The sequence below is a fragment of the Alosa pseudoharengus genome, unplaced genomic scaffold, assembly GCF_046254945.1.
Source record: "Alosa pseudoharengus isolate Yale_2024_CS ecotype anadromous, Long Island Sound unplaced genomic scaffold, YU_APseudo_1.1 YU_APseudo_1.1_scf_7, whole genome shotgun sequence".
Taxonomy (NCBI): Eukaryota; Metazoa; Chordata; class Actinopteri; order Clupeiformes; family Clupeidae; genus Alosa; species Alosa pseudoharengus.
Genome location: NW_027468859.1, coordinates 4,647,243 through 4,671,046, shown reverse-complemented (window position 1 = coordinate 4,671,046; position 23,804 = coordinate 4,647,243). Strand labels below are relative to the sequence as shown.

The 23,804-nt window shown below is 41.6% G+C and overlaps 1 protein-coding gene across 3 annotated transcripts in view; it reads left to right on the top strand.

Annotated features, from left to right (window-relative positions):
• fig4a (FIG4 phosphoinositide 5-phosphatase a) overlaps positions 1-23,804 on the top strand; it is a 96,133-nt gene that overhangs the window by 8,762 nt on the left and 63,567 nt on the right. For all 3 annotated transcript variants that reach the window (XM_076273412.1, XM_076273413.1, XM_076273414.1), the window contains 7 exons: positions 13,933-14,089; positions 14,239-14,289; positions 18,116-18,264; positions 18,489-18,617; positions 21,674-21,774; positions 22,186-22,348; positions 23,578-23,675. In XM_076273412.1, coding sequence (XP_076129527.1) covers positions 13,933-14,089; positions 14,239-14,289; positions 18,116-18,264; positions 18,489-18,617; positions 21,674-21,774; positions 22,186-22,348; positions 23,578-23,675 — 848 coding nt within the window. The remainder of the gene's footprint in view (positions 1-13,932; positions 14,090-14,238; positions 14,290-18,115; positions 18,265-18,488; positions 18,618-21,673; positions 21,775-22,185; positions 22,349-23,577; positions 23,676-23,804) is intronic.

Sequence of the window (23,804 nt, the reverse complement as noted above, 5' to 3'; positions counted from 1 at the left end):
TTTTAACATAATTACCATGACAGATCAAAGTAATTGTCGAGGTATTAGGTGAAAAACCGCAAGATTGGTTTAAAAAGGCAAAAGAGCTCAACATTACATTATTTACGAGTACAATATTTAGTTGTTTCATTTATACCTTCTAGGCATTTGGATATTTGATCATAGTCCTTACTGTATAATGACCAAAAATAGCTGTCTGGTGAGTGACCCTGAAACGGCTGTAGCTTCAGCTCTGAAGAAGTACACCCTGTACTGTGTCAAATGTGTCACCTATTTCTGCACACACACAATTCTTCCTGTGGGCAAGGCTTTGACCCATGTCATCTGTACAAATCTGTCATCAGTATCAACTAGTGCCTAGTGGGGGAAATTACGTGTGTGTGCGTGCGTGTGTGCATGTCTTAATATGTGACTGAAAATTTGGGTCATATCCATCGTTGTTGTTCCCTGTCTAGTCATTTAAGCTAATGCGTAATATCCTTCAATTACATAAACTGTTTATTTCCCTGTTTTTTCTTAAATGTATTTTCTCTCACTCATTTCTCTCTCTCGCTCTCTCTCTCTCTCTCTCTCTCTCTCTCTCTGTCTGTCTTTCTTTCTTTCTTTCTTTCTTTCTTTCTCTTTCTCTCATGCATCACACATCACACGTCTGTTTATTGATTAGATTAGATTAGATTAGATTCAACTTTATTGTCATTGTGCAGAGTACAAGTACAAAGACAACGAAATGCAGTTTCCGTCTACCCTATGGAGCAGCCGTGGCCTACTGGTTAGGGCTTCGGACTTGCAACCGGAGGGTTTCCGGTTTGAACCCCGACCAGTAGGAACGGCTGAAGTGCCCTTGAGCAAGACACCTAACCCCTCACTGCTCCCCTAGCGCCGCTGTAGCAGGCAGCTCACTGAGTCGGGATTAGTGTGTGCTTCACCTTACTATGTGTTCACTGTGTGCTGAGTGTGTTTCACTAATTCACGGATTGGGATAAATGCAGAGACCAAATTTCCCTCACGGGATCAAAAGAGTATTTATACAGTACTTATACTTACTTTTACCCAGAAGTGCAAAAAAGGGCAATGTGATATACAAAGTGTAAACATGTGGTGCATAGACAGGACAAGAAATATAGTGCCGTGTAGACAGTAGTATTCAGTTGGTTTACAGAAGGTGGTTTAGAGCAGTGTTTCCCAAACTTTTTTTTTGGGGACCCACTTTTTAAAAATGACAGACCATCACGACCCATTTCACTTCAAATCTACCCTGCAACCACCAAAATTGTTTTAGGCCACAGGTTCTTCAACTTTTCTATGCCTCCCCCAACCATACATTGCTATAGATCCTGCTTTGAACACGGTTGTGTTGCATTTTAAGCACCATCAGCGTGAAAAGTTGGAAATGACTACTGAAAAGATACGTTTTAATGTGCATCCGAAAGTTTGGAGAAATTCTCGCATGTTGCACATTCGTCAGCATAGTAAGCTGTTCCTGTATTTCTAAAAAAATGTAGGCTACGTTGCGTTGCAGACAAATGGGTCCATGACACTGTGGACGTCAATTCTGATGTAAATAGCAAATAAGTCAAGTCGTTATATTGTATTATATTGTATTGTTGTGTTATATTATATTGTATAGTCGTTATATCAGAATGAGAGGCTTTTGCGCAATAGCCGGAAGAATGCGCCTTTACTTTGGAGTTAGCGAGGTATAGTGTTGTCACGATACCAAAATTATGACTTCGATTAGATACCTGCCATAAATATCACGATGCTCGATACTGAAACGATACTACGGCGAAATCCTAAGATATCTGGAAAAGAAGGACTCATACCTCCTCCAAGTGTATTGAGTCATTTGTGTTGAATTCGGTGCACTTTTGTAGTGTGCAGGTCAATTCTGGGTTCTAAACTTCCTACATAATTATTATTTTTATAGTCAGTAAAATAGTAGGCCTACTTTGTGTGATTAAGTCCTTTATTTTTTGTTATAGTTCATTACATTGTGTTGTGTTTTGCCAATAAAGTAGCTTTAAATAGCCAAACTAGGCTAGATCAAGCTCAGTGTTGAAATTAGGCATGCAAATCACTGAATGCTATGCAGAGGGGCCTAATCTTTAGGCCATCTGATGTACAGTAAAGGCTTCCGTAGGCCTTCCCGTGTTCATGGGATTTCTTTGACAGTTGCAAAGGGAAAAATGTGAGGATAGTCTTCTTTGCGCCAGTACGACGTTCCAACCATTCAGGTCTTCGTCAGATAGGCCTACACCATTACCTGTTGCAATATGTCTGTGTGCATTCCTACATTAGCCTACGTCTATTTCTTTGATAACATGATTTGCTACCACGTAACAATAACCCGCTATTATTATTAGGACTCAACACGCTTTGGTGGTATTATATGCTGTGGGCTTTAATTAGCGCATTTCGGGTAGCCTATCCTACATCTGGGCAATACTTATTGAACAAATTGCAATCTACATGCCATGACAAATATTACCAGTAGTACTGACCGAACATGAAATAGATTGTTTACAAGTTATGGTAATGTTATTCTGGCGTGAACATTGCACTTTCATCACGTTAGTACCGTATGATTACAGCTCGTTATGTCTCGTCAAAATTAATTGATGAAGGAAGGTTCGCTTTATCCCAGAGAACCATACTCGTTTCACTTAGGCTAGACTAAAACAGAAGAGAAGAACTTGGCACAAACCATGTAGTCGTGTTTTCTATAGCATATTCGTTAACCTGTCGTTCTTTGAACAAAAATGTTGGGATATGTCTGCGAGGTGTTTAGCAAAGTTCCATGCGTAGCCTACTGCTTTTAAATGACTTTGAAACATATTTCACAAACGGGCCTCTGTGTACCTGATGGCTTGCCTTCACTATTCGCGATGTATCCGAAATAGTTGCAGATTTCACTTCACCTTTTGTTTTATCCACAAGGCGGACGGTCGGCAAAGAACTACTGTATGTTGACGTTGGCTGCGCACTCACTCAGAGCTGCCTGCTTGACACGCCCACTTGCCTAGATGCGTGCAAGGAGCAGTGAGAGCAGCAGTTCAGGCAGACACAGAACGTTAATTTTAATAAAGTATCGATTCTAAAAACGTCGGAAATCGTATCGTTTTTTGCGTGAAGGCATCGTGATACTTTTTTAGTATCGATACACCGTGCAACACTAGCGAGGTAGAAAATGAGAGAAATAGTGTTTAAAATGTCCATTTAAATTGTAGCCTAATAAAATGCACTGTCGTGCATTTTAAATCAGAAATAAGAATGTGAGGAGATTGCTATTAACTTTAAAGATGCATCTACAATCAAAATTATCTACAGACAAATTGAATGTCCTTATGTCCGGTCTATGGATGTCTACTTTAGTTGACAGCACGGTCACTAGATTTTAATTGGTAAAGTTGAGGAGCTGGTATCTATTAATGTTCGTGCAAATAGGCGGATTCATGTCCCTTGCAGTTTGCAACTGCGAGGTACATGGCAGGCGCCCCACAGAACGGTTTCATTTTGAGAGGTAGATATCCATGCTCTGGCTCCCCTGCGATGTGTTCGTCCTCCAGTTTCATGCGCCAGTTTCATGAGCTTTTATGACAAAACCGTGACTGTGGTAGTTAACAAACTACATCCTAATAGAAAACTGTTAGCTTTCTGGTATCAAATAACAAATGGTATCAGTTAGGCCTATAACACAACATAAATTGTGCTGGCGACCGAAATAAAATCTCCTGCGACCCAGACTTTGGGAAACACTGGTTTAGAGTAATATAAATTAAATATAAATATATGTATTAACAGTTACCTTATAAGAGCAGAATAAATATGGCTATGTAATATGAACAATGTATGAACAACATGTACAGATATGTGCAATATAGTAGCAGTAACATTATAATAGTAGTAAGAAAGATATAGATATATGCAGTGTATTAACAGTATATATTATAAGAAAAACAGAATAAATATGGAAATTCAGTATGAAATATATAGAAAGATGTGTACAGTATGTATAGCTATCTGCAGTGTGGTAACAGTACCATTGTAGTGCTGAAACAGTAACATTATAAGAGTAGTAAAAATAAGTGTATGTGCAGTATGGGCTTAGTTGATTGATTGTCACCGGGATGCAGTGCTAGAGTTCAGTAGGGTGACAGCTGCAGGAAAGAAGCTTCCTCTGAACCTGCTGGTTTGGGTGCGGAGAGACCTGTAATGCCTCCTGGAAGGGAGTGAGAGTCTTTGATGATGCTGCACGCCTTACGCAAGCATCGCTTGCCCTGGATGGCCTCAATGGAGGGGAGTGAGGAACCGGTGATGCATTGGGCAGTTTTCACTACACTCTGCAGTGCTTTTCGGACGTAGGCATAGCAGTTGCCATACCACAGTTGTGACACAGTTGGTGAGGATGCTCTTGATGGTGCAGCGGTATATGTTCACTAGTGTAGTAAGACATTTCTAGCCTTAAAGACATCTCCATATATGTGTGTGCTGTATGCTTTGCTCATGTGTTCTTTTACTTATGTTTGTGAACAAGTTATTACATTACATTACATTACATTATATTACATTACATTTGGCTGATGCATTTTTAACCAAAGCGACTAACAACATGGTAACAGTTAAGTTTTAAAGCAATTCTCTCAACAATTTTAGGACAATTTAAAAACGGTAGAGTACAGTAAGAATAAGTCTATCAGTGAGTGCTGTTTTTAAACAGTTGAGTGTCAGTTCAAGACGAGTGGTAAGTGCTAAGTGCTAGGATCAACAAGACTTGTAGTAAGTGGTGCTATGAGGAGATGTTCTCTAAAGAGCTGGGTCTTCAGGAGTTTTTTGAAAATGGAGAGGGATGGCCCTGCCCTTGTAGGAACTGGCAGTGTGTTTCACCAACGAGGAACAACAGATGAGAAAAGTTTGGATTGGCCTGAGCATACCAATGGTAGAGTTATTCATAGAAGTGTATGGGTGAACAGAAATTGGGTTGATGAAAGATGTTTTGCATCAGTGGCATTCTTCCTCAAGGTGATTGGGACTAAGTGCTTGTTTGTTAAGATAGAAGGGGCCCTGAGCCGGCAGCCATCTCCTACTAAGGGGGTTGGCGCTTTCACGTCACTGATGTCGGGTTTTTAGGGGGTTACATCCTTTTATATGATGTTGGGCAAAACAGGTGCTGTGCTCATCTTGATTACTATCATACCATACTTGGAGATGTAAGCTGTATGAATGACCTATAAGAAGTGTGTCTTTTCTTTGGAACCTCAGACTGCGTCTGGTAGCAACACAACGTGGGTCTCCGGTGCCGTGAATAAAGCTCTCTGAGATTTCTGACTTGACTACTGACTGGCTGCGACTTTGTTCAACTGATTGCTAAAAACCTAGACCGATACTAGGATCTAAGGAAACAGATGGACCTTCTTAGTCTCCTCAGAAAGAAGAGACGCTGGTGAGCCTTCTTGATCAGGGTAGAGGTGTTGAGGGTCCAAGAGAGGTCCTCAGAGATGTGGACACCCAGAAACTTGAAGCTGGTGACACTCTCCACCTGTGTCCCATTGATGAGAATGGGGGTGTGTGTGCTAGCTTTAAACTTTCTGAAGTCCACAATGACCTCTTTGGTCTTCTTGGTGTTGAGAGCCAGGTTGTTTTCAGTGCCCCACAATGTTAGGTGCTGGACTCCTCCCTGTAGGCCATCTCATCATCAAAATTTCACTAGCTTTTTTGAGTAATTTCAACTTGACAGTGAAGAACTCAAATAATCAAGTTAAATCAACAAATGCTCCCAACTTGAAACATCTAGTAATGCCAACTTTATTTGATTTATTATGAGTACAGTGAACAACTCAATAGGTTAGCAACTCAAAAATGTAAGTTAAATAGAGTGCTTTTAACTTGAATCTAATATCTAGTAATGCCAACTCAGTATTGTAAGTAAAGTGGTCTTACAGTAGGTTGGCAACTCAAAAATTCTTCATTATTTGATTATTTGAGTTCTTCACTGTCAATTTGAAATTACTCAAAAATTTAGTGAAAAAGTTAGTGCTAGTGAAATGTGTTGTTTTTTTAAGTAAACACAGTGTTTTTTTTTTTTTACAGTGATTCAGTCAGAGGTGATGAGGGAGCAAAGGAGAGGGCTCAGCACACATCCCTGTGGTATGGGTGATGGTTGAGGAGGTGTGATAATCTAACCTAACCGACTGAGGTCTGTTGGTAAGGAAGTGTAGAATCCAGTTACAGAGTGAGGTATTGATGCCCAGTTCACTGAGTTTGGTGGAGGGGATGATGGTGTTGAATGCTGAACTAAAGTCAATAAACAGCATTCTCACAGAGGTGTTGCTATTGTCAAGGTGGAACAGGGCAGAGTGAAGTGCCGTAGAGATAGCATCCTCTGTGCTCCTGTTCTGATGGTAGGCAAATTGGAAGGGGTCCAGTGAAGGTGGTAACCAGGTCTTGTGATGGTCCAGGACCAGCCTCGCAAAGCATTTCATGATGATGGGGGTGAGTGCAACTGGACGGAAGTCATTAAGGCTTGTTGCAGTGGAGTGTTTTGGCACCGACACGCAGCTGCACTGCACAGACCCTGAGTACACGTCCGGGGATACCATCAGGACCAACAGCCATACGTGCATTAGTCCTGCTCAGTGCCGCACACACATCGGTGATGGAGAGTGTGAGGGGATGATGGCCTCCACCTTGTTGTCCCTATCAAAGTGTCCATAGATGTGGTTCAGCTCATCAGGCAAGGAGGTGTCGGTGACAGGGGGGTTGGAGTTAGTAGTTTTGTAATCTGTGATTGCCTGGATGCCTTGCCACATGCGTCGGGGGTCAAAGTTGTTCTTGAAGTGATCCTCAATCCTTAGCTTGTGGTTGTGCTTATAATGAATAATGACATACACAGTTTCATTAATATCAGATATCCATTCCTTCCTGAGCAGCGCAGTTGAAGTAGTGTTGGGAGGTGTGGTGGTTCGATGGCCCTCCATGCTCTGTGTCTGACACAAATAGGTCTTTGTGACACACCTGAGAGACAAAGCGGCCTCATCACAAGCTGTAAGAGGAGAGCTCCGGCCCTGGCAGTGGCTGCCTTTATGGAAGTGACAAGAGCCCAGAGCCAGAGGCTTATGTAATCCCCATGAGGAGACCAGGGGGATGGGTAAAAACACACACACAGGGAGAGATAGAGAGAAAGAGACCCTTACAACACTAGCTTGTGTTTTTCTTCTGTTTGTTTTTCTCTGTGTTGGAGGAGCTGTATCTGTTGTATTAAAGGAAAACTTCAGCTTAAAGGGACTTCAGCTTATTCACCAGAGTTCGATAAGTCGATACATACCCTTCTCATCTCTGTGTGTGTAGTTACTCGGTCTGACGCACCCACCGCTAGCCTAGCTTAGCACAAGTGCCTCGAAGTGGCCTACACTACAGTTTTCCTATTTACATGCTGTGATTTGTATAGTTACAGTGTGTACAAATCACAATGTCAAATGAGACACAGCCATTTTGTAAGCATACATACTTGGAACTATGTTTTCATTCAGGGAAATCACTGTGAATAAGCTAAAGTCCCAAAAAGTCGGCGTGTTCCTTCAAAGAAGGTGCATTGCTGTTACTGGGAAGACTGTGGTGTGTGTTTGTTAGTGTGTATTTATTTATTTATTTGTGTAAGTTCCTGAGTTACCTTGTTAGTGTCACTTAATTGATGTTTTTGAATATGAATTTGAATATTATCGTTACATTTTATGGCAAGTTGTTTAACATATAATCAGTAGGAATGACTAGTAGGGAATGTACCGTATTTTCCAGACTAGAAGTCACACTTTTTTTTCATAGTTTGGCTGATCCTGCGACTTAGTCAGGTGCGACTTATATATGAAAAAATATATAATTTAGGGCTGTAGCTATCGATTCTTTTTGTAATCGATTAATCTAGCACTTTATCGATCGATTAATCAATTAATCGGATATTTCTTTTTTTGCATTTTTAAACAACCAAAAAAAATAATGCATAACGAAAATGACATGGCTGTAAAATGATTAAGAAATTAGCACAGAGGTATTTATTCTAACTCCAACATTTGGCTCCAAAACTAATCCCATTTATTGCAATTTACCCATTTAGTGTTTATAAGTGCCAGTGCCAACAATTAAATAATGTTCAAAATGCTCTCTGTAAAATTGCAGCCTCTTGTGCATGACTTAGCTGGGCGAACAAAGCTGTCCATACTATGTTGTGAAGTGCTGGGAGGGAGAAGAGGGAAAGCAATTTAATGTATTAATATGCACAACAAGTTTCATGCTGTAATCTAGACTTGACATCAAAGTAAATATCTGTTTTATGTAGATTTCTACACCTGCAGCATTTACCATTAGGCTACTAACAAATAATGTTACCATTAGGCTACTAAAAAATAGCCTACCATTAGGCTACTAACAAATAATTTTACCATTAGGCTACTAAAAAATAATTTCTGGGGTGAGCCTATTTGCTATGGCAACCCAGCAACCTGTGTGTGTGTGTGTGTGTGCACACGACATCGCTACAAATGCAGTATGTGATTAAAATCAGCCAACATCAATGTAGGCTATAGGCTACGTAGATAGATGATAGATAGGCTAGATAGATTGATAGATAGCCTACTTTATTGACGCTTGGTGAAACAGCATGGAGTGCATGTTTTTGGTTCAGATGCTTGTTCTTTTCCTTTTTGAGTATGTAATGATATCAAAACTTTACTTGAAAACTTTAGACATTCTCTGCCATTTATGGACATCTTGACTCCGCCATCGCGCCAGCTAATTCAGAACATAGACATAATCTATGATTCAGAATGTATCACGATTCACGCGCTAGTGGTGTGCTTCCTGAACAACGGTCCGTGTGGAACAATCAGATCCCTGCGCGTATAGTGCGCGTCATAGGAATTTAACGAGGCTTCGAGGCAGGGTTTTTGCCTCAAGTAATTTTTGTAATCGAGTTATTCGAGTAACTCGATGAATCGTTTCAGCCCTAATATAATTGAACATTGATCTAGGACTCTGATGAAGATGTGACATCGAAATGTTAGTCTTATGTTCTGCACCTTTTACTAAATAAATTGAAAATTAACTGACATGAACCCTACATGAAACATTACCGTCTACAGCCGCAAGAGAGCGCTCTCAAATGCACAAGTTCTGTGCACTTTCAGCCAGAGATTAGTGCTTGCACTATGCCTGAAACACACATGCATACCTAAATCCTCAAATTATGGCCGGAATTCTATTTATAGCGGGGCCTCAGATTCGGACAAATAAAGGCCAGTAATAATTTTGTTTCAATATAACTCATAAAAGAGCTCTTCTTAATATTTTATATTGTTAGTTGGTTTAATATTGTTGCCAATGAAAAGTCATTGTCCTGCACCATGGGTCTCCAACACGTCGCTCTCAGGCTACCAGTCGCTTGCCGCCCCCTTCTGAGATTGCCAGAGGCTGAAGCAGTAACCTACTGTACAGTACATTTGAACACAATTGTTGCTGCCAGGCATCAGCCTACGAATTTTATAAAAAAGTAAATCATGCATAATTAAAAAAAAAAAAAAAAAAAACACAATTTAGGCTATCGTACACCTCTTTGGCTATATGGAATAAGGTTTCCATTACAGCACACATTCCATGAATGAATGAAAGCGGATGCCTTATCTCGCAATAAGCTGATGGAAATCCTGACACTCTTTCCAACTACATGAAACTTAATAGTGAACCATCAAATACCCCACAGATTTCGGTGATCATCAGTCCTGCTATTTAGCAATATAATCAAACAGTCCAAACGTAAATTTAATCCCAAATCGAACATCTGCTTTTGATAGCCTACCGCAGTGGTTCCCAAACTTTTTTCCCAGCCTACCCCCACCATCCGACACATAAAAACGTAACACATTCTATTGACGCACTCCAGGCATCATGTTTAATTATCCACCCTACTGTACATGATAACAAATAACAAAATCAAAATGTGCTATGTGGTCTATGAGCTCTGACACCAAAACAACAGTGTGCAGAACAACATTATGAAACTCAAATAACAAAGAGAACATATGCTTGAGATTTTAAAATGTTCATTTTTAACACCTTTCCGACATTGCCCTTTTCATCTCGCATACCCCCTAGTGGAAGCTTGTGTACCACTGCTGGTACACGTACCACAGTTTGGGAATCCCTGGCCTACCGTTATGCCGCTCCAAACGAAAAGTAGGCCTATGTCTCACAATAAAACGCACCACGTAAGAAATAAAGGCCTAGCTGTCTCAAATACAAGCCTGCCCCAAATAAAGGTGCTGTGCTTTGTGCAGCCTAAATAAAAGACACAGATACAGACACAGACAGGTCCTGCGCGCACGTGTGTGTCTCTGCATGGGGCCAATAGTCCCGCATCCAGGCCACTCCATTATTAAATTAAACTTATCAGACAGCGCTGTAAAATGTGTGAGGGAATTTCTCGCATTATGATGGCTAGAGTTGCAGGACTTTTATTATTATTATGCACAATACTTAATAACTTATGAGCAATCTTCTTCAACCTTTTTTTCTCTCGGAATCTCAAATCTTTTGCTTTCCCGGAGGTGGCCTGCCGAGCATTTGCACTGCTGCCAGGTTGTGCCAATATGTCGTCCAAAATGCTTGATTACGTTGCATTCTCTTTAGCTAATTTTTCATGTACCACATCAGCATTTTTTTTCAGTGAATCTTTTGTAAATTGCTTTAAATTAGCGTCGGGCCTTCGTTGGCAGCCTTCTTTATCGCCTGGCTCGCCTCAGCTGGCAGCCATTCACTCCTTCCTCTGCATGTTCTTTTAAAACGTGCATCTTTTTCTCTTGTTCTGGGATGTAGCCTCCCGAAAATTTGCACTGCTGCCTGCTTGTGCCTCCATGTCGCCTAAAATGCTTGATTGCATTGCATTCTCCACATTTTTAGCTAAATTTTCATGTACCACAGCAGCATTTCTGTTCAGTGAATCTTTTGTAAATTCCTATACAATTAGCGTCGGGCCCTCGTTGGCAGCTTTTGGCTTGCCTCAGCTTGCCACTATTCACTCCATCGTCTTCATTAACATTCCCGGTAGAATTCTCAATATTTTTGGCCACTATGTGTCCAGTAACATAGTTTGTCAGTTTTTGGTCTTGGATTTTGTTAAAGGAACCATATGTAAGTATTGTGGCCAAAACTGGTACTGCAATCACTTTCAAAATACTGTAGAGCGGTGTATCCCCTCCCCCACCCCCCTGACTCGAGGTTGCCAACCTGGATGCCGAAACACAACTGACTTTGTGATTAGTAGATAGGTAGAGGGTGGCGCATCAGGCCAAAACACAACATCAACATCAGTTGAGGGCTGCAACTTCACTTTTTTAAAAGACAATATCCTGGCCAGACTACTGTTGTCAGTGATATAAGTATTTGAAGTGAACATGATTTCTTAATGTCTAGTGACATATCAGGGCCATTTTATGATTAATTGAAATACATTTCTTACATACAGTTCCTTTAAATAAATTTCTAAATATCACCTGCTTGCTGCAGTTTCGGTCTGCACGTCCTTTTAAAACCGCATCTTTTTCTCTCGTGAGCATTTAATCTGCTGCTGGCTTGTGTGTAAAATGCTCCACATTTTAGCCAAATTTTGGTGTACCACATCAGCATTTTCTTTCAGTGAATCTTTTGTGGCCCTCCTCTTGGCTGCCTTCACTCCTTCGTCTTCATTAACATCAATCATTTTGGCCTCACAGGGCTCCAGAGTGCAATCAATTTGGTCGCATATGCGACCTAATTTTTCAAAAGTGCGACTAAAAAAAATCGGAGGTTGCACTGGTGCGACCAGCTATTCGAGAGAGGAAAAAGTGTCCACATTGAAACTCTACCTTTGGTTCAATAACAGACACATATTTGGGCAAATCACAGATAGTGAAGGGCGGGACCTCCCCTCTGATTGGCCGTGGCCCAGTGCCTGTGTGTAAATTTGAAAATGCGTGTGCTGCAGAGAGAGAGAGAGAGAGAGGTCAGAGACCCGTCAGATAAACAGAGTGGATGTAGTTGCATTACAATGTGGTCACATAGTCCGAGATAAATGTCCCCTCTCCCCACTGCCTTACGGCGGCAGCAGCAAACCGATCAGACGAGCCCCAGATGATGATCAAGTTTATCGTTGCCTACGATAGGCCTAGTGAAACTTCCCTTCACCAAGTTCAGTCCGAAATAATTATTCACCAGAAAAATAGTTTGAACGTAAACCCGACATACAGGAATGCCACTTGCGCCAAATTTATAGGAGTCATTGCAGATGAAAAGACGTCTTAAAATTGCGAACAATGCATACAAGGCCTTCCCGAACGACAGATACAGATATCGCCGAAAAGGAGTGCGTCATTGACCGCAGTTACATGCAGGGAGTAACCCGGTTTTCAACAGCAATATTCGTTTTGCGCGCGATTCGTTGTGTAAACTCATTCTGATGGCATCAATCAATTTAATCCGGTATTTGGCGCAAACCGAATATCGCTGCTACATTTAAAGCCTGAATATTCCCTGCATGTATAACTGTGGTCATTGTGTACGGTGAATTGAATGGACACATTTAGATCGAGCATGGTAAAAGTCATTGCAATAGCCTATAATAATAGGCCTACCATTTCGTTACAGCATTAACCATAGTGATGTTCTTATTGAAAATTTTAAAATACTAAAATTAAAAAGTAAATTGCATTGTGGGGCTGTCAAATGATAATTGCAATCATCATTGCAAAATCACATAAAAATCCCCCAGGCTACTTGGAACAGCTCTTTAAATTGTGCTCAAATACATTTCTTTGGAAGATGCTAGCATGGCGAGCTGGTTTAGCCAAGGCCTAAAGATCATGAAGGATAGTATGTAAGACATTGAGCCATGAGATGTGCAGTTTGAAGCCCTTAAAAGATGTGCACTGTTCATTTACTCACTGTTATTTTTATTTAATTCATCTTGAGATGTTTTAAGTTTAAATTTCAGCTCAGTGAAGCACTTAAAGCACCAACACTTCATTAAGTTACTTTTCTTGTAGAATTGTAAATCATAAGTCATAGGATAACCTATATAGGACAGTAATTAAGGAAGAAAAGTGAACCTGCTGCGGTGTTAAATGCGATGTGGTTGAAAATTTGGGTGCACCTAACTTTTGTGCTGGTGCACCTAAGAAAAAAAGTTAGGCGCACCAGTGAAACCAGTGCAAAAAGTTAGTCTGGAGCCCTGCCTCAATAGTCCAGTTAGGCTACATATTCTCTGTCTGTTTTTGGTTTTGGATTTTGTGAAATACATTTCTAAATAAATGCGGTGAGACTTATATATGTTTTTTCCCTGTTCATGTCACATTTTTTGACTGATGTGACTTGTACTCCGGGGCGACTTATAGTCCAGGAAATATGGTAGTGATTTAGGGATGTTATGTTATATTGGGAGGGATGTTATAAATGCTTGCTAGTTGTTTCCACCATTGGAAATCCCCTACCTATAGCACAAATAATTTGACACCTCTCCTAGTGTATCTGAAAAAGAAATATTGGAGCAAACATTGCTACTGGTAAAAATGGAATTGTTGATATCAGTTCACCGGTAAATCAATTGACATTTTTACTAGTGAAAATTTACATTTTTGCTATCAACATTGTGACTAGTGGGAGGTGAATTGTACATTTCTTTAACCGGGATGTCTAAAAGTCAAAATGACATTTTGAATATGTTGTCTTGGAATTGTGACTAGTCAAAAAACAATTGTTGATAATATGGAATTGCAATTACTTACACTGACTAAACGTTAAAACAACTTGCCATATTAATACACTTTCTGGACGACCTCCAGACTTTCTCTATTTTCTGATGTGCTGCTCTATCAGTTGTTAATGTGGTGTGTGTGTGTGTGTGTGTTTTTTCAGGGTTTGTGCGTTTCCTGGAAGGCTACTACATTGTGTTGATCACCAAGCGCAGGAAAGTAGCAGACATCGGCGGACATTCAATCTATAAGATCGAGGACACCAACATGATCTACATCCCTAATGATTCTGTGCGCGCCACACACCCAGACGAAGCCAGGTGTGTGTGTGTGTGTGTGTGTGTACACAAGTAATTGATTTTGTTGAACTGAATTTGATGGTTTATTGATATTTATTAACACTTACAGATATATTGAATATATTAATATTGCCATTAAACATTTGATCTATTTTTATTTATGACCTCAGATACGTCCGGATCTTCCAAAATGTTGATCTCTCCAGCAACTTTTACTTCAGGTAATACCGTGTGTGTGTGTGTGTGTGTGTGTGTGTGTGTGTGTGTGTGTTCTTCAGGTTACCTTGGAAATGTGTGGCCGCTGTGTCTCAGAAGTGTGATGTTCCGTGCCGTAACATGTGACTCGTCTGATTCATCTTTTGTCTTTAGACTCTAAGGTTTCTCTAATCAATCATGATAAAGAGGCTGAGCTACAGATTACTGTGTGTGTGTGTGTTTATGCTCACGTGGCCTATAGGTTTCTAGCAGGAGACTACTATACTAATACTATAGTAATATGTCTACATATGTATTATATGTACCGTAAAACTTCAAATAATCGCCGAGTCCCTAAGAGACGCCTGTCTCTTTTAAACGCCTGGCGTGGCTACAGGTTTGGGTTAAAGGCCGGTCTCCAGTAGAGGCCTGGTCTGTTTTTTAGTTTCGGGTTGTATTTAATCTTCTAAATATTCTTCCCGTCAGATCGTCTGTTTAAAGATTCGCAATGACACGAAACCGTTACAGAAAGGAGGTTACAGCAGTGTGAATTAGATGTTGCACATCATTACAAGCCGTCGCAAAGCATTCACATGTCTGGTCACAGTTGCAAGGTTTTAGAATGTTGCATGAAGCATGAAGCTCATCTCGTTGCGAATCTTGGGTGTGATTTGGGCTTAAGTATGGCGCAGACTGCGCACGTTATGATTAGATGGCATTAAAAGACTGCGGTGGGGAAAAGCTAGAGTTCCAAATTGTATAACTTTTTTTCCCAATATGACCTATGCCTATATGTCCGACTTCGTCATCGTTCAATTCATCCCTTGTGTTTAAAATTTGCGGATAGGCCGATGGTAAGCTTGTTTTTATGCTGGCAACAAAACGGTTCGCGAACTTTATTCTTTATTCTAAATGCCATGGCGATAAAGAGAAAAAAGTCAGAAAAGAAATTTACCTTAGACTAGGCTATATCAGAGCCCGTCTACGGACATTCTCTGGCTATATAACCTACTGAAATGGGTTAATGATGTAAAGTCAAGTGCGCTTCTATGGGACTGCTGTGTGCGCGCAGTTTTTATTGATGAGTCGGAGTGGCAAGTGCTGCGCATAGTTGCAGTGGAATGTGGCTGCCCAGGACATTATAAAACTTATCACTCTTAGACCTACTCATACACGGCGGTGAAATGGCGTATTTAGCTGTCTAAATTCGAATCATATGCTGGGGGAGAAATCGTCGGACATCCATGATTATTTTGTTATTCAGCACCCCTGGTCAAAAATATGTTCCTGCGAGCCTGTAAGTAGGCTATGATTTGAATGTAGACTGTTGTCAAATTTGGCAAATACAAAACGGGAGAAACAATATGGTTCATGCTCTCTCATGCTGTTTCATTCGTGCCGAAAAGGAGGGAGAATGAAACATTAAGCACGTTCCACTTTTGCATAAATAATTCCTGAACAGTATCAGGGCTGATAATGCAACTGTATTTGACAAAGGACCGATATAGGCTATTTGCTAGTGACAAAATATGAGCTTTCAGTGTGATACGATCTCTTTGTAGATTACGTTTAATTAAAATGTGTTTCATCTGTTCTGGCTATCCAGCTATTTGGATCTTACTGTATCTCACAATGAACAAAATCTCAACACTAAATGAATGATGATCCATAATTCTCATCAGATAGCCTAGTCATATAGGTAGACATAAGATGAAATAATTAATTCGATAATATTTTCCATCTTTGCAGAGGAAAAGTTTTGTGTAAAGGGAATTAAAGGCCTGTCTCATATAGACGCCTGTCTCTAATACTAGCCTGTGCAGTTTGGCGATTTGGGAAAATAAAAGCCCGGGCTATTATTTGGAGTTTTACGGTATGCTAGGTTACGGGGACGCTGGCGAGACACGCCGCTCCGTCTGGCATCATGTTTTTGTTTGTTTTTATGTAATGTTCGTAATTTTATGTAATGTCATGTTTATTTTTTGTATTGGTTTGTCTAGTTAAATGTTTTCCCTATTTATTTACGCTATTTTTGATAGTTTTCGTGTTATTCTTAGTCCTTTTTACTGCTTCTAAGTCAGCTGAAACGTCGTTGACGTTTGTCTATTGGGAGCTTGCTATGGCTAGCTTTTGCCCTAGCTGGGCATCGGACATCCTTCCATCCATCCGTGAGCGGTGCTGCACTTCACTGTCTGGTCGAGGGGATCTGTCGGGACAGCTGGACCTGGGCTACTCTGCGGGAGATCTGCCGTGGCCGCCGAGCTGTTGCTGACCTGCGAGCTGCCATGCCAACTGCAGACTAACTGGGCCTCTGACATCCTTCCATCCATCCGTGAACAGTGCACTTCACTGTCTGGTCGAGTGGATCTCTCGGGACAGCCGGACCTAGGCTCTACTCTGCGAAAGATCTACCGTGCCCGCCGAGCTGTTGCTGACCTGCGAGCTGCCATGCCAACTGCAGACTAACGTTAGCCTATCGGTTGTGAAGACACTCTGTGCAGTTTTCACGGATCATCATTGCCCTTGGACATTTTCAGCTGGTTTGGAAATTGGACAAATTTTAACATCACCTTTCCCCTTTTTAAATATATTTTCTTTTTTTTTTCACTTTTTATTTGTTTATTTGTTTTGTTGTCTGTCTTGTATGTCTTGGTGTCACGGGTACGGTGGCGACTACGCCGCACCGTCCAGCATTTTTTGTATTTGTTATTTTTTAAATGTATTTGTCATGTCTTGATGTCATGGGCACGCTGGCGACTACGCCGCTCCATCCGGCATCGTTTGTCTTGTTATGTGTCTTGTTTGTTGGAGCACTTTGGGTTGCACTCTGTGCATGTTAAATGCGCTTTATAAATAAAACTGACTTGACTTGACTTGACTTGACTTGACTTGACTTGTGTGTGTGTGTGTGTGTGTGTGTGTGTGTGTGTGGTGTGTGTGTGTGAGGGTTGCATGGCCTCATGAAACCCCACCATACACAGGTGTGTGAGAGTGATACATCAGGTCAGGCTGCGGAGAGGAACGTCGTCTGACATTTGGAATAATAATGAAGTGATAACCTGAGATTGCAGAAGAAATGTCATAGCTCTCCAGAGAGAGATTGGTTAGTGTGTGTGTGTGTGTGTGTGTGTGTGTGTGAGTGTGTGTGAGTGTGAGTGTGTGTGAGTGAGTGTGAAGAGATAGAGATGGATGCAGACAGATCCACAGACGCACCGAATAGAGGAGCGAGTTCCGTTAGGTCACCAAGGGCGACTGAATAGCCTCATCTACCCTTAGATTATCTGTAATAAACTCTGGAGTGATCTGAATGCAGAGGTTTGAAGTAGGCCTCTGAAGCAGGCGGCACAATCGATTATATAACGCGTATATAGTGTGTGTGTGTGTGTGTGTGTGTGTGTGTGTGTGTGTGTGTGTGTGTGTGTGTGTGTGTGTGTGTGTGTGTGTGTGTGTGTGTGTGTGTGTGTGTGTGTGTGTGTGTGTGTGTGTGTGTGTGTGTGTGTGTGTATGTGTGTATATGTGTGTCTGTCTGTCTGTCTGTGTCACAGAATGTGGCTTTGAATGTGGACGCAGTAGCAGCAGGCCGTCATGGGGTGTGACATATGTTTGTCAGTAGCACTCCATACACACTCCTATCACAACTGACTGCCAAACACACACACACACACACATGCAAACACACATGCAAACAGATACATCCTAAGAAACAGAAATATCTGTTATTAAAAATTGAATGTCCATACTCACACATGATAGAAGGGTTTAACTTAACTGTCTGTCTGTCTGTGTGTGTGTGTCTGTGTGTGTGTGTGTGTGTGTGTGTGTGTGTGTGTGTGTGTGTGTGTGTGTACACAGTTACAGCTACGACCTGAGCCACTCTCTGCAGTATAACATGTGTGTGTTGCGAGCTCCGTACGAGGGAGTGGAGGGTGAGGTGGAGGCAACCACTACCAGCAAACAAGACAGCTTTGACATCTTTGAAGATGAGGGCCTTCCCACGCAAGGTGTGTGTGTGTGTGTGTGTGTGTGTCTGTCTGTCTGTCTGTCTGTCTGTGTGTGTCTATGTTTGTGTGTTTTAATCTTTGTTGTTGTTTTTCCTGCTCTGTTTCTTTGATGATGTTCAGTCATGTGTACATATCTCTACCAACACGTGTGTGTATATCCATGCGAACATGTGGCTTGTTTTTTCTCTGTGTGTGTGTGTGTGTGTGTGGGTGGATGTGTGCAGTGGTTAATGGCGTCAGGAATGAGCCCTATGGCAAGTACGTATGGAATTGTCGTCTGTTTGACAAGGTCAAGGAAACCCTGCATCCTGATTGGCTCCTCTACATTATCCATGGCTTCTGTGGCCAGTCCAGTATCCTTTTGGCTCCTGTAATGCAGCTAGGGTGGGGATTTGTATGCATATAGGTGTTAGGTGACAGGGCTGCAACAATTAATCAGATATTCGATTATTTGTTGTCTCCTAAATGAATCACCAACTATTTTGGTAATTGTTTAATCAGTTTGTATAATTAAGGAATTTATGGAAAGCACCTAAAAATTCTCTAATTGCAGCTTCTTAAACTTGAATGTTTTCATGTTTACTTACTGGTATCCTTTATGCCTATTTGCTTTTCTCCTCCTCTGTAGGCTAATCATATAGTCAAACATATTTTAAAAGCCCAATTCAAATATATTTTATTTAATATACTTTGTCATAGCCATAATAAGCATTACGTGGCTATGGATTGAAAAGCAGTCTTCCAATACATTGCAGCTGATTCTTCTGCTTTGCATTGCTAGAAGTCTGGTTATAACTCCACCATACAGACAATGTAACCTAAAAACAATGGCTATATTATGGGTAGACCTATATTTAGGCTATAATAGCCTAGGCATATCCACTCGGGCAGAGCGACAGAGCAGGCTATCGGTTTTCTCAGCCGACCGTCTCATGTCATGTCCTGCAACATAAATGAGTGCTAGGTTTTTTTAACTTGTATGCTCGATTTCCAGTGCATTTGATTTGCTTGTAAATTAAGTTGTAGGCCTACTTTCCTTGTCCAATGTGATTGTTGAACGATGCTGGCCAGAAATGAATATACATGAAAGTTTCCGTGTCATGTCATAGCCTACCTCTAGTCTCGTTGCTACTCTGGCGGCCTCGCCAGAAGATGCAGCAACTGTACGTCATTGTGTTAACTGAGCTGTTAGCTAGGCCAGGCATTACTTTTATAATCGTGGGCTAACGCAATCTGAAGCCCTGTTTCTTTTCTCCTGGGAGAGGTGCGCTTTTCCCTCTTCGAGATACTTTCTCCAATAATAAACTTGTACTCGTAATGTAAGGCAATTGAAATGTAGCGGAGTAAAAGAGTAGATTATTGGCTCAAAAATGTACTTGAGTAAGAGTAGAAGTAGGCTACCGTTTTGAAAAAGGAAAGTCGTTTGCCGTTCCTCGAAAAAAAAATGTAACGCGTACTACCCACCCCTGCAAATTGGTTTGATCTCGCTTTCTCCGAGCCTACAAACAGCAATCTGGACAGTGCATCTCCTTGCTCAGTGTTGTGTTGTCTTATTGGCTACCCGCTAACGTGGCAGGTACATTGACAGTTTCACCCGCCAATCACAAAAGTTACCCGCATTTGGCGTGTGGGCGGGTGCCAATTTCATGCCCTGCTGGTACTCCTCTAAACATCTTTGGCATGTGGACAAAATTCTTGTAAGGACTTGATCTTGGGCTTTGTGAAACAACGATTATTATTTATTGATCAAGTAACTAACCGGCCAATTAAGAAAATAATCAACAGATGAATCGTCTATGAATATAATCATTTGTTGTAACCCTACCCGTAATGCAGGTAGTGTGGGAGGGTCTACTATTGTACATACAGTACATGTAGACATTGGGCATTGGACTAAACAGTTCTAAGAACTACCAATGCTCCTTCTTCAGTGTTTCGTCGATGAGCCCACGATGCCTCCAGAGGGCTCGACAGTTAATTCTGGCGTACCAGAACTGCCCCCCCCTGTCATTTTAACCCGCTACTTAGATGCCCAGCGGGGGTCTTTCCTCTTCCACAGCCACTGGCTGCCTCTCTCTGCTGCCTCCGACATGGCTTTGATGGCTACCCGCAGGCCCACTTTGTGGCCTGCTCATGAGGCCGTAATTCCGCCTTATTCCACGCAGGGCGGCTAGCTGCTCTTCCATGCTGTACATTTCCCATGTTGTCAGCATGTCTGAGAGCTTCTGTTGCCTCCTCCACTGCTCTGGCTGCTTTCCATTTGCGCAAGGCTGCCAAGGTTGGTGTGTTATTGCTCACCATCAAGTCTCCGGATTCGTTCAGCGTCATCTGGAGTCTAGCTTTTGCAGCTAGCTTTTGGTCAGTGGTGAGGGGCAGCTTGAGGACACTCAAGTACTTGTCTCTGTACTGGTCGTTAACAATTTTAAGAAAGTGTGCTCGCTAGAAAGTATTGCACAAGCAAGTCGACCGTACGGCAGAGTACAAAGCTTTATTCACAACGCTGGAGACGGGTTACAATCACACAAGCATCCTAATGACCATGAGAGCAACATGTTTGTCTTAGACAATGTCTTACCACTATTTATAGAACTAGAACTGGATAAAAAGGACATTCTTGATGGATTACATACAAAGGAAATAAAAGAGCTCATGATAAGAAAAAAATGTTATTACTCCAGACTCCCTAAGGAGGTTGACCTCAAAGCTCATGGACAAAAGTTATCCTTGTAATAATAACTAATGTAATTTGTAAAAACCTTGTAATAACTTGTAATTTAAATAACAAAAAGTTATCCTTTAAAAAACAACTCAAGTAGACATTTAACAGCTGCAGTGTTGATAGTAAGAAAGTGTGCTAGCCAGAAGGCAGTGTTGTTTATTTTTTAGAATGTTTTGATTTACGTGATTCATATTAAGCATGTTATTGTAATGGAAATGTTTCAATTATGAACAGTTTGAGTTGTGTCAGGAAAATACTTTGCATTGTACATAGCCAAAGAATGTGCCTTTAGCCTCATACTGTACATAATCTTCAAAGCTAATTAACGTAGAATTAAGAAAAAATAATTATATAAGTATATTTTTCACTTTTGAATAACAGGCCAATGAAAAGCTAGAAATGTGAGCATATCTCTAACTTCCACAGTGTGTGGGTGTGGGGAGAAACAAAGAGAAAGTACGAGGCGAGTCAGCTTGCTTCATGTGCTCGTGTGGAGAAAAGCGCTATATAAATGTAACGTGTTGTGTGCTGAAGTATATTATTATTATTCTGCGTATTTTGTCATATTAAGACTGTTTCTGTGTCTGTACATTAATGTATATACGTGTGTGTTTTGAGGTGTACTTTGTGTGTGTGTGTGTGTGTGTGTGTGTACCATTGTGTGTGTTGCCCCTAACCCTGCTGCCGCAGAGCTGTTGATTTACGGGCGGCCGGTGCACGTGAGTCTGATTGCTCGGCGCTCCAGTCGTTTCGCTGGCACCCGCTTCCTCAAGAGGGGAGCCAACTGTGAGGTAACCACATCACCATGACAACACCCTTACTGTTTCACATAACCACGACAAGCCCATCTCACTCCCGCACACCAGTGTTGGACAGTCTCAACATGTAACAACCTTCTCTGCAACCTATTACAACGTCAACACTGTTAATAATTTTCAGACTGAACCTCAAGTCACATTTTGGGACAATATGTGTTGTCTACCATTCTTGTATTGGGTATGTTTGCTTGGGTAAAACAAGCTTTGTATTAAATGCTACCAATCATGCAATGTATATTGTGCATTATGTTTATAGATGTTGTTGTAAATATCCATCTAAAGTAACCTTGTTAATGTTCCACCTAAATTATAGGAGATATGAATAAGGCTGTATAATGCTTATAGAGTCAATCAATACAATGATTTGTGCGTGTGTGTGCGCAGGGAGACGTGGCCAATGAGGTTGAAACGGAGCAGATCATTCACGATGCGTCGGTGATGTCGTTCACGGCAGGCAGCTACTCGTCTTATGTGCAGGTGCGGGGATCTGTGCCTCTCTACTGGAGCCAAGACATCTCCACCATGATGCCCAAACCACCCATACGCTGTAAGTGTGTGTGTGAGAGGGAGAGGGAATATTACTGTGTTTGTGTGTGTTTGTGTGTGTTTGTGTGTGTTTGTGTGTGTTTGTGCGTGTTTGTGCATGTGTGTGTGTGTGTGTGTGAGGGAGAGAGTTTTAGAGGATATGTGTGCATGCGTGTATGTGAGTTTGTTTGTGTGTGTGTCTGTGTGCACATGTATACATTTATGTGTGCTTGACTTAATACCTCCTTCCTTGAAAACAATTTTTATTCAACTTACACTCATAAGAGGAGCGCTCACACATAACAGGGAGAACAGCTGGTTTCAATCTTCTGACGTGGCCTCAGGTGTTCCTGGCCTCTCTCTCTCTCTCTCTCCTACTGACTGTCCGCTGACGTGTCCAGAGGCTTATGGGAGTGAAAATGAGCAGTTAGCCACTTACTTACTTTCTCACTGCCCTGACACACATTCCAGATCCTACACAGCCAAACAGTGTTAAAGTACAAACCGGGGGTGAAAATGAGAGGTTAGCGCGGCCCCCTCTACGTCCATGTCAAGGCTCCACGGGCCACCTGCGAAACCATGTGGTCCTGTGAGTGCAGCAAGGTCATCGAGACAGACGGCCACGGAAAGGCCGGTAACGAACAAGAGAGCCCTGCGGGGGGGACTGGGGGCGGGTGCAGAGGAGAGGAGAAAGGGCGCAGGGTGCAGTGCTTTAACTGCAGCTCTCTTACTGAAGATCACCACTTCAACTTGTGTAGTTCAAGTTCAGTCTCATGTACTCCTAAAATGATTTTGTTTTCATCAGCAATGACATTTCTTATGCTCAAGAGCCAGCTCAACTTTAAAGAATGAATGAAATAGTAGTAATAAAAAAGGTATATTAATTGTGTGTGTGTGTGTTTGTGGGAGGAGGGGGTAATCGGGCCACTTCCTTCCTCTCTCTGTGTTTCACATTCTCTACCCCCCAACCCCTCAATTCAAATTCAAATTCAAAATGCTTTATTGGTCACTTATATTGCCATAGCAATTGTTGATACAATAAATCTGAAAATGTCACACGTACACGTCAATAGATACATAGCAAAAAAGAGTATATGATTCTGCGTATGTGTATGAATGTATGCTTGTGTGTGCACGTGTACTTGAATTTATTTGTCTGTATTGGTCACACTCTATCTCTCTCTCTCCTTCTCCCTCTCTCTCTCTTTCTGTCCCTCTCTCCCTCCCTCCCTTTCTTTCTCTGACTCTCAGTGGACCAGGCGGACCCATATGCCCATGTAGCTGGGCTGCACTTTGATCAGATGCTCCGGCGTTTTGGCTCACCCATTATCATCCTCAACCTGGTCAAGGTCAGTCCTTCTGCGTCCTTCTCCTGAGTCCCCCTGATTCTTCTTATGGTGGGGACACCATCACCTTAGGCTATGTTCACACTTGTATTAGGGCTGAAACGAGGCTTCGTTTAATTCCTATCATTTCCG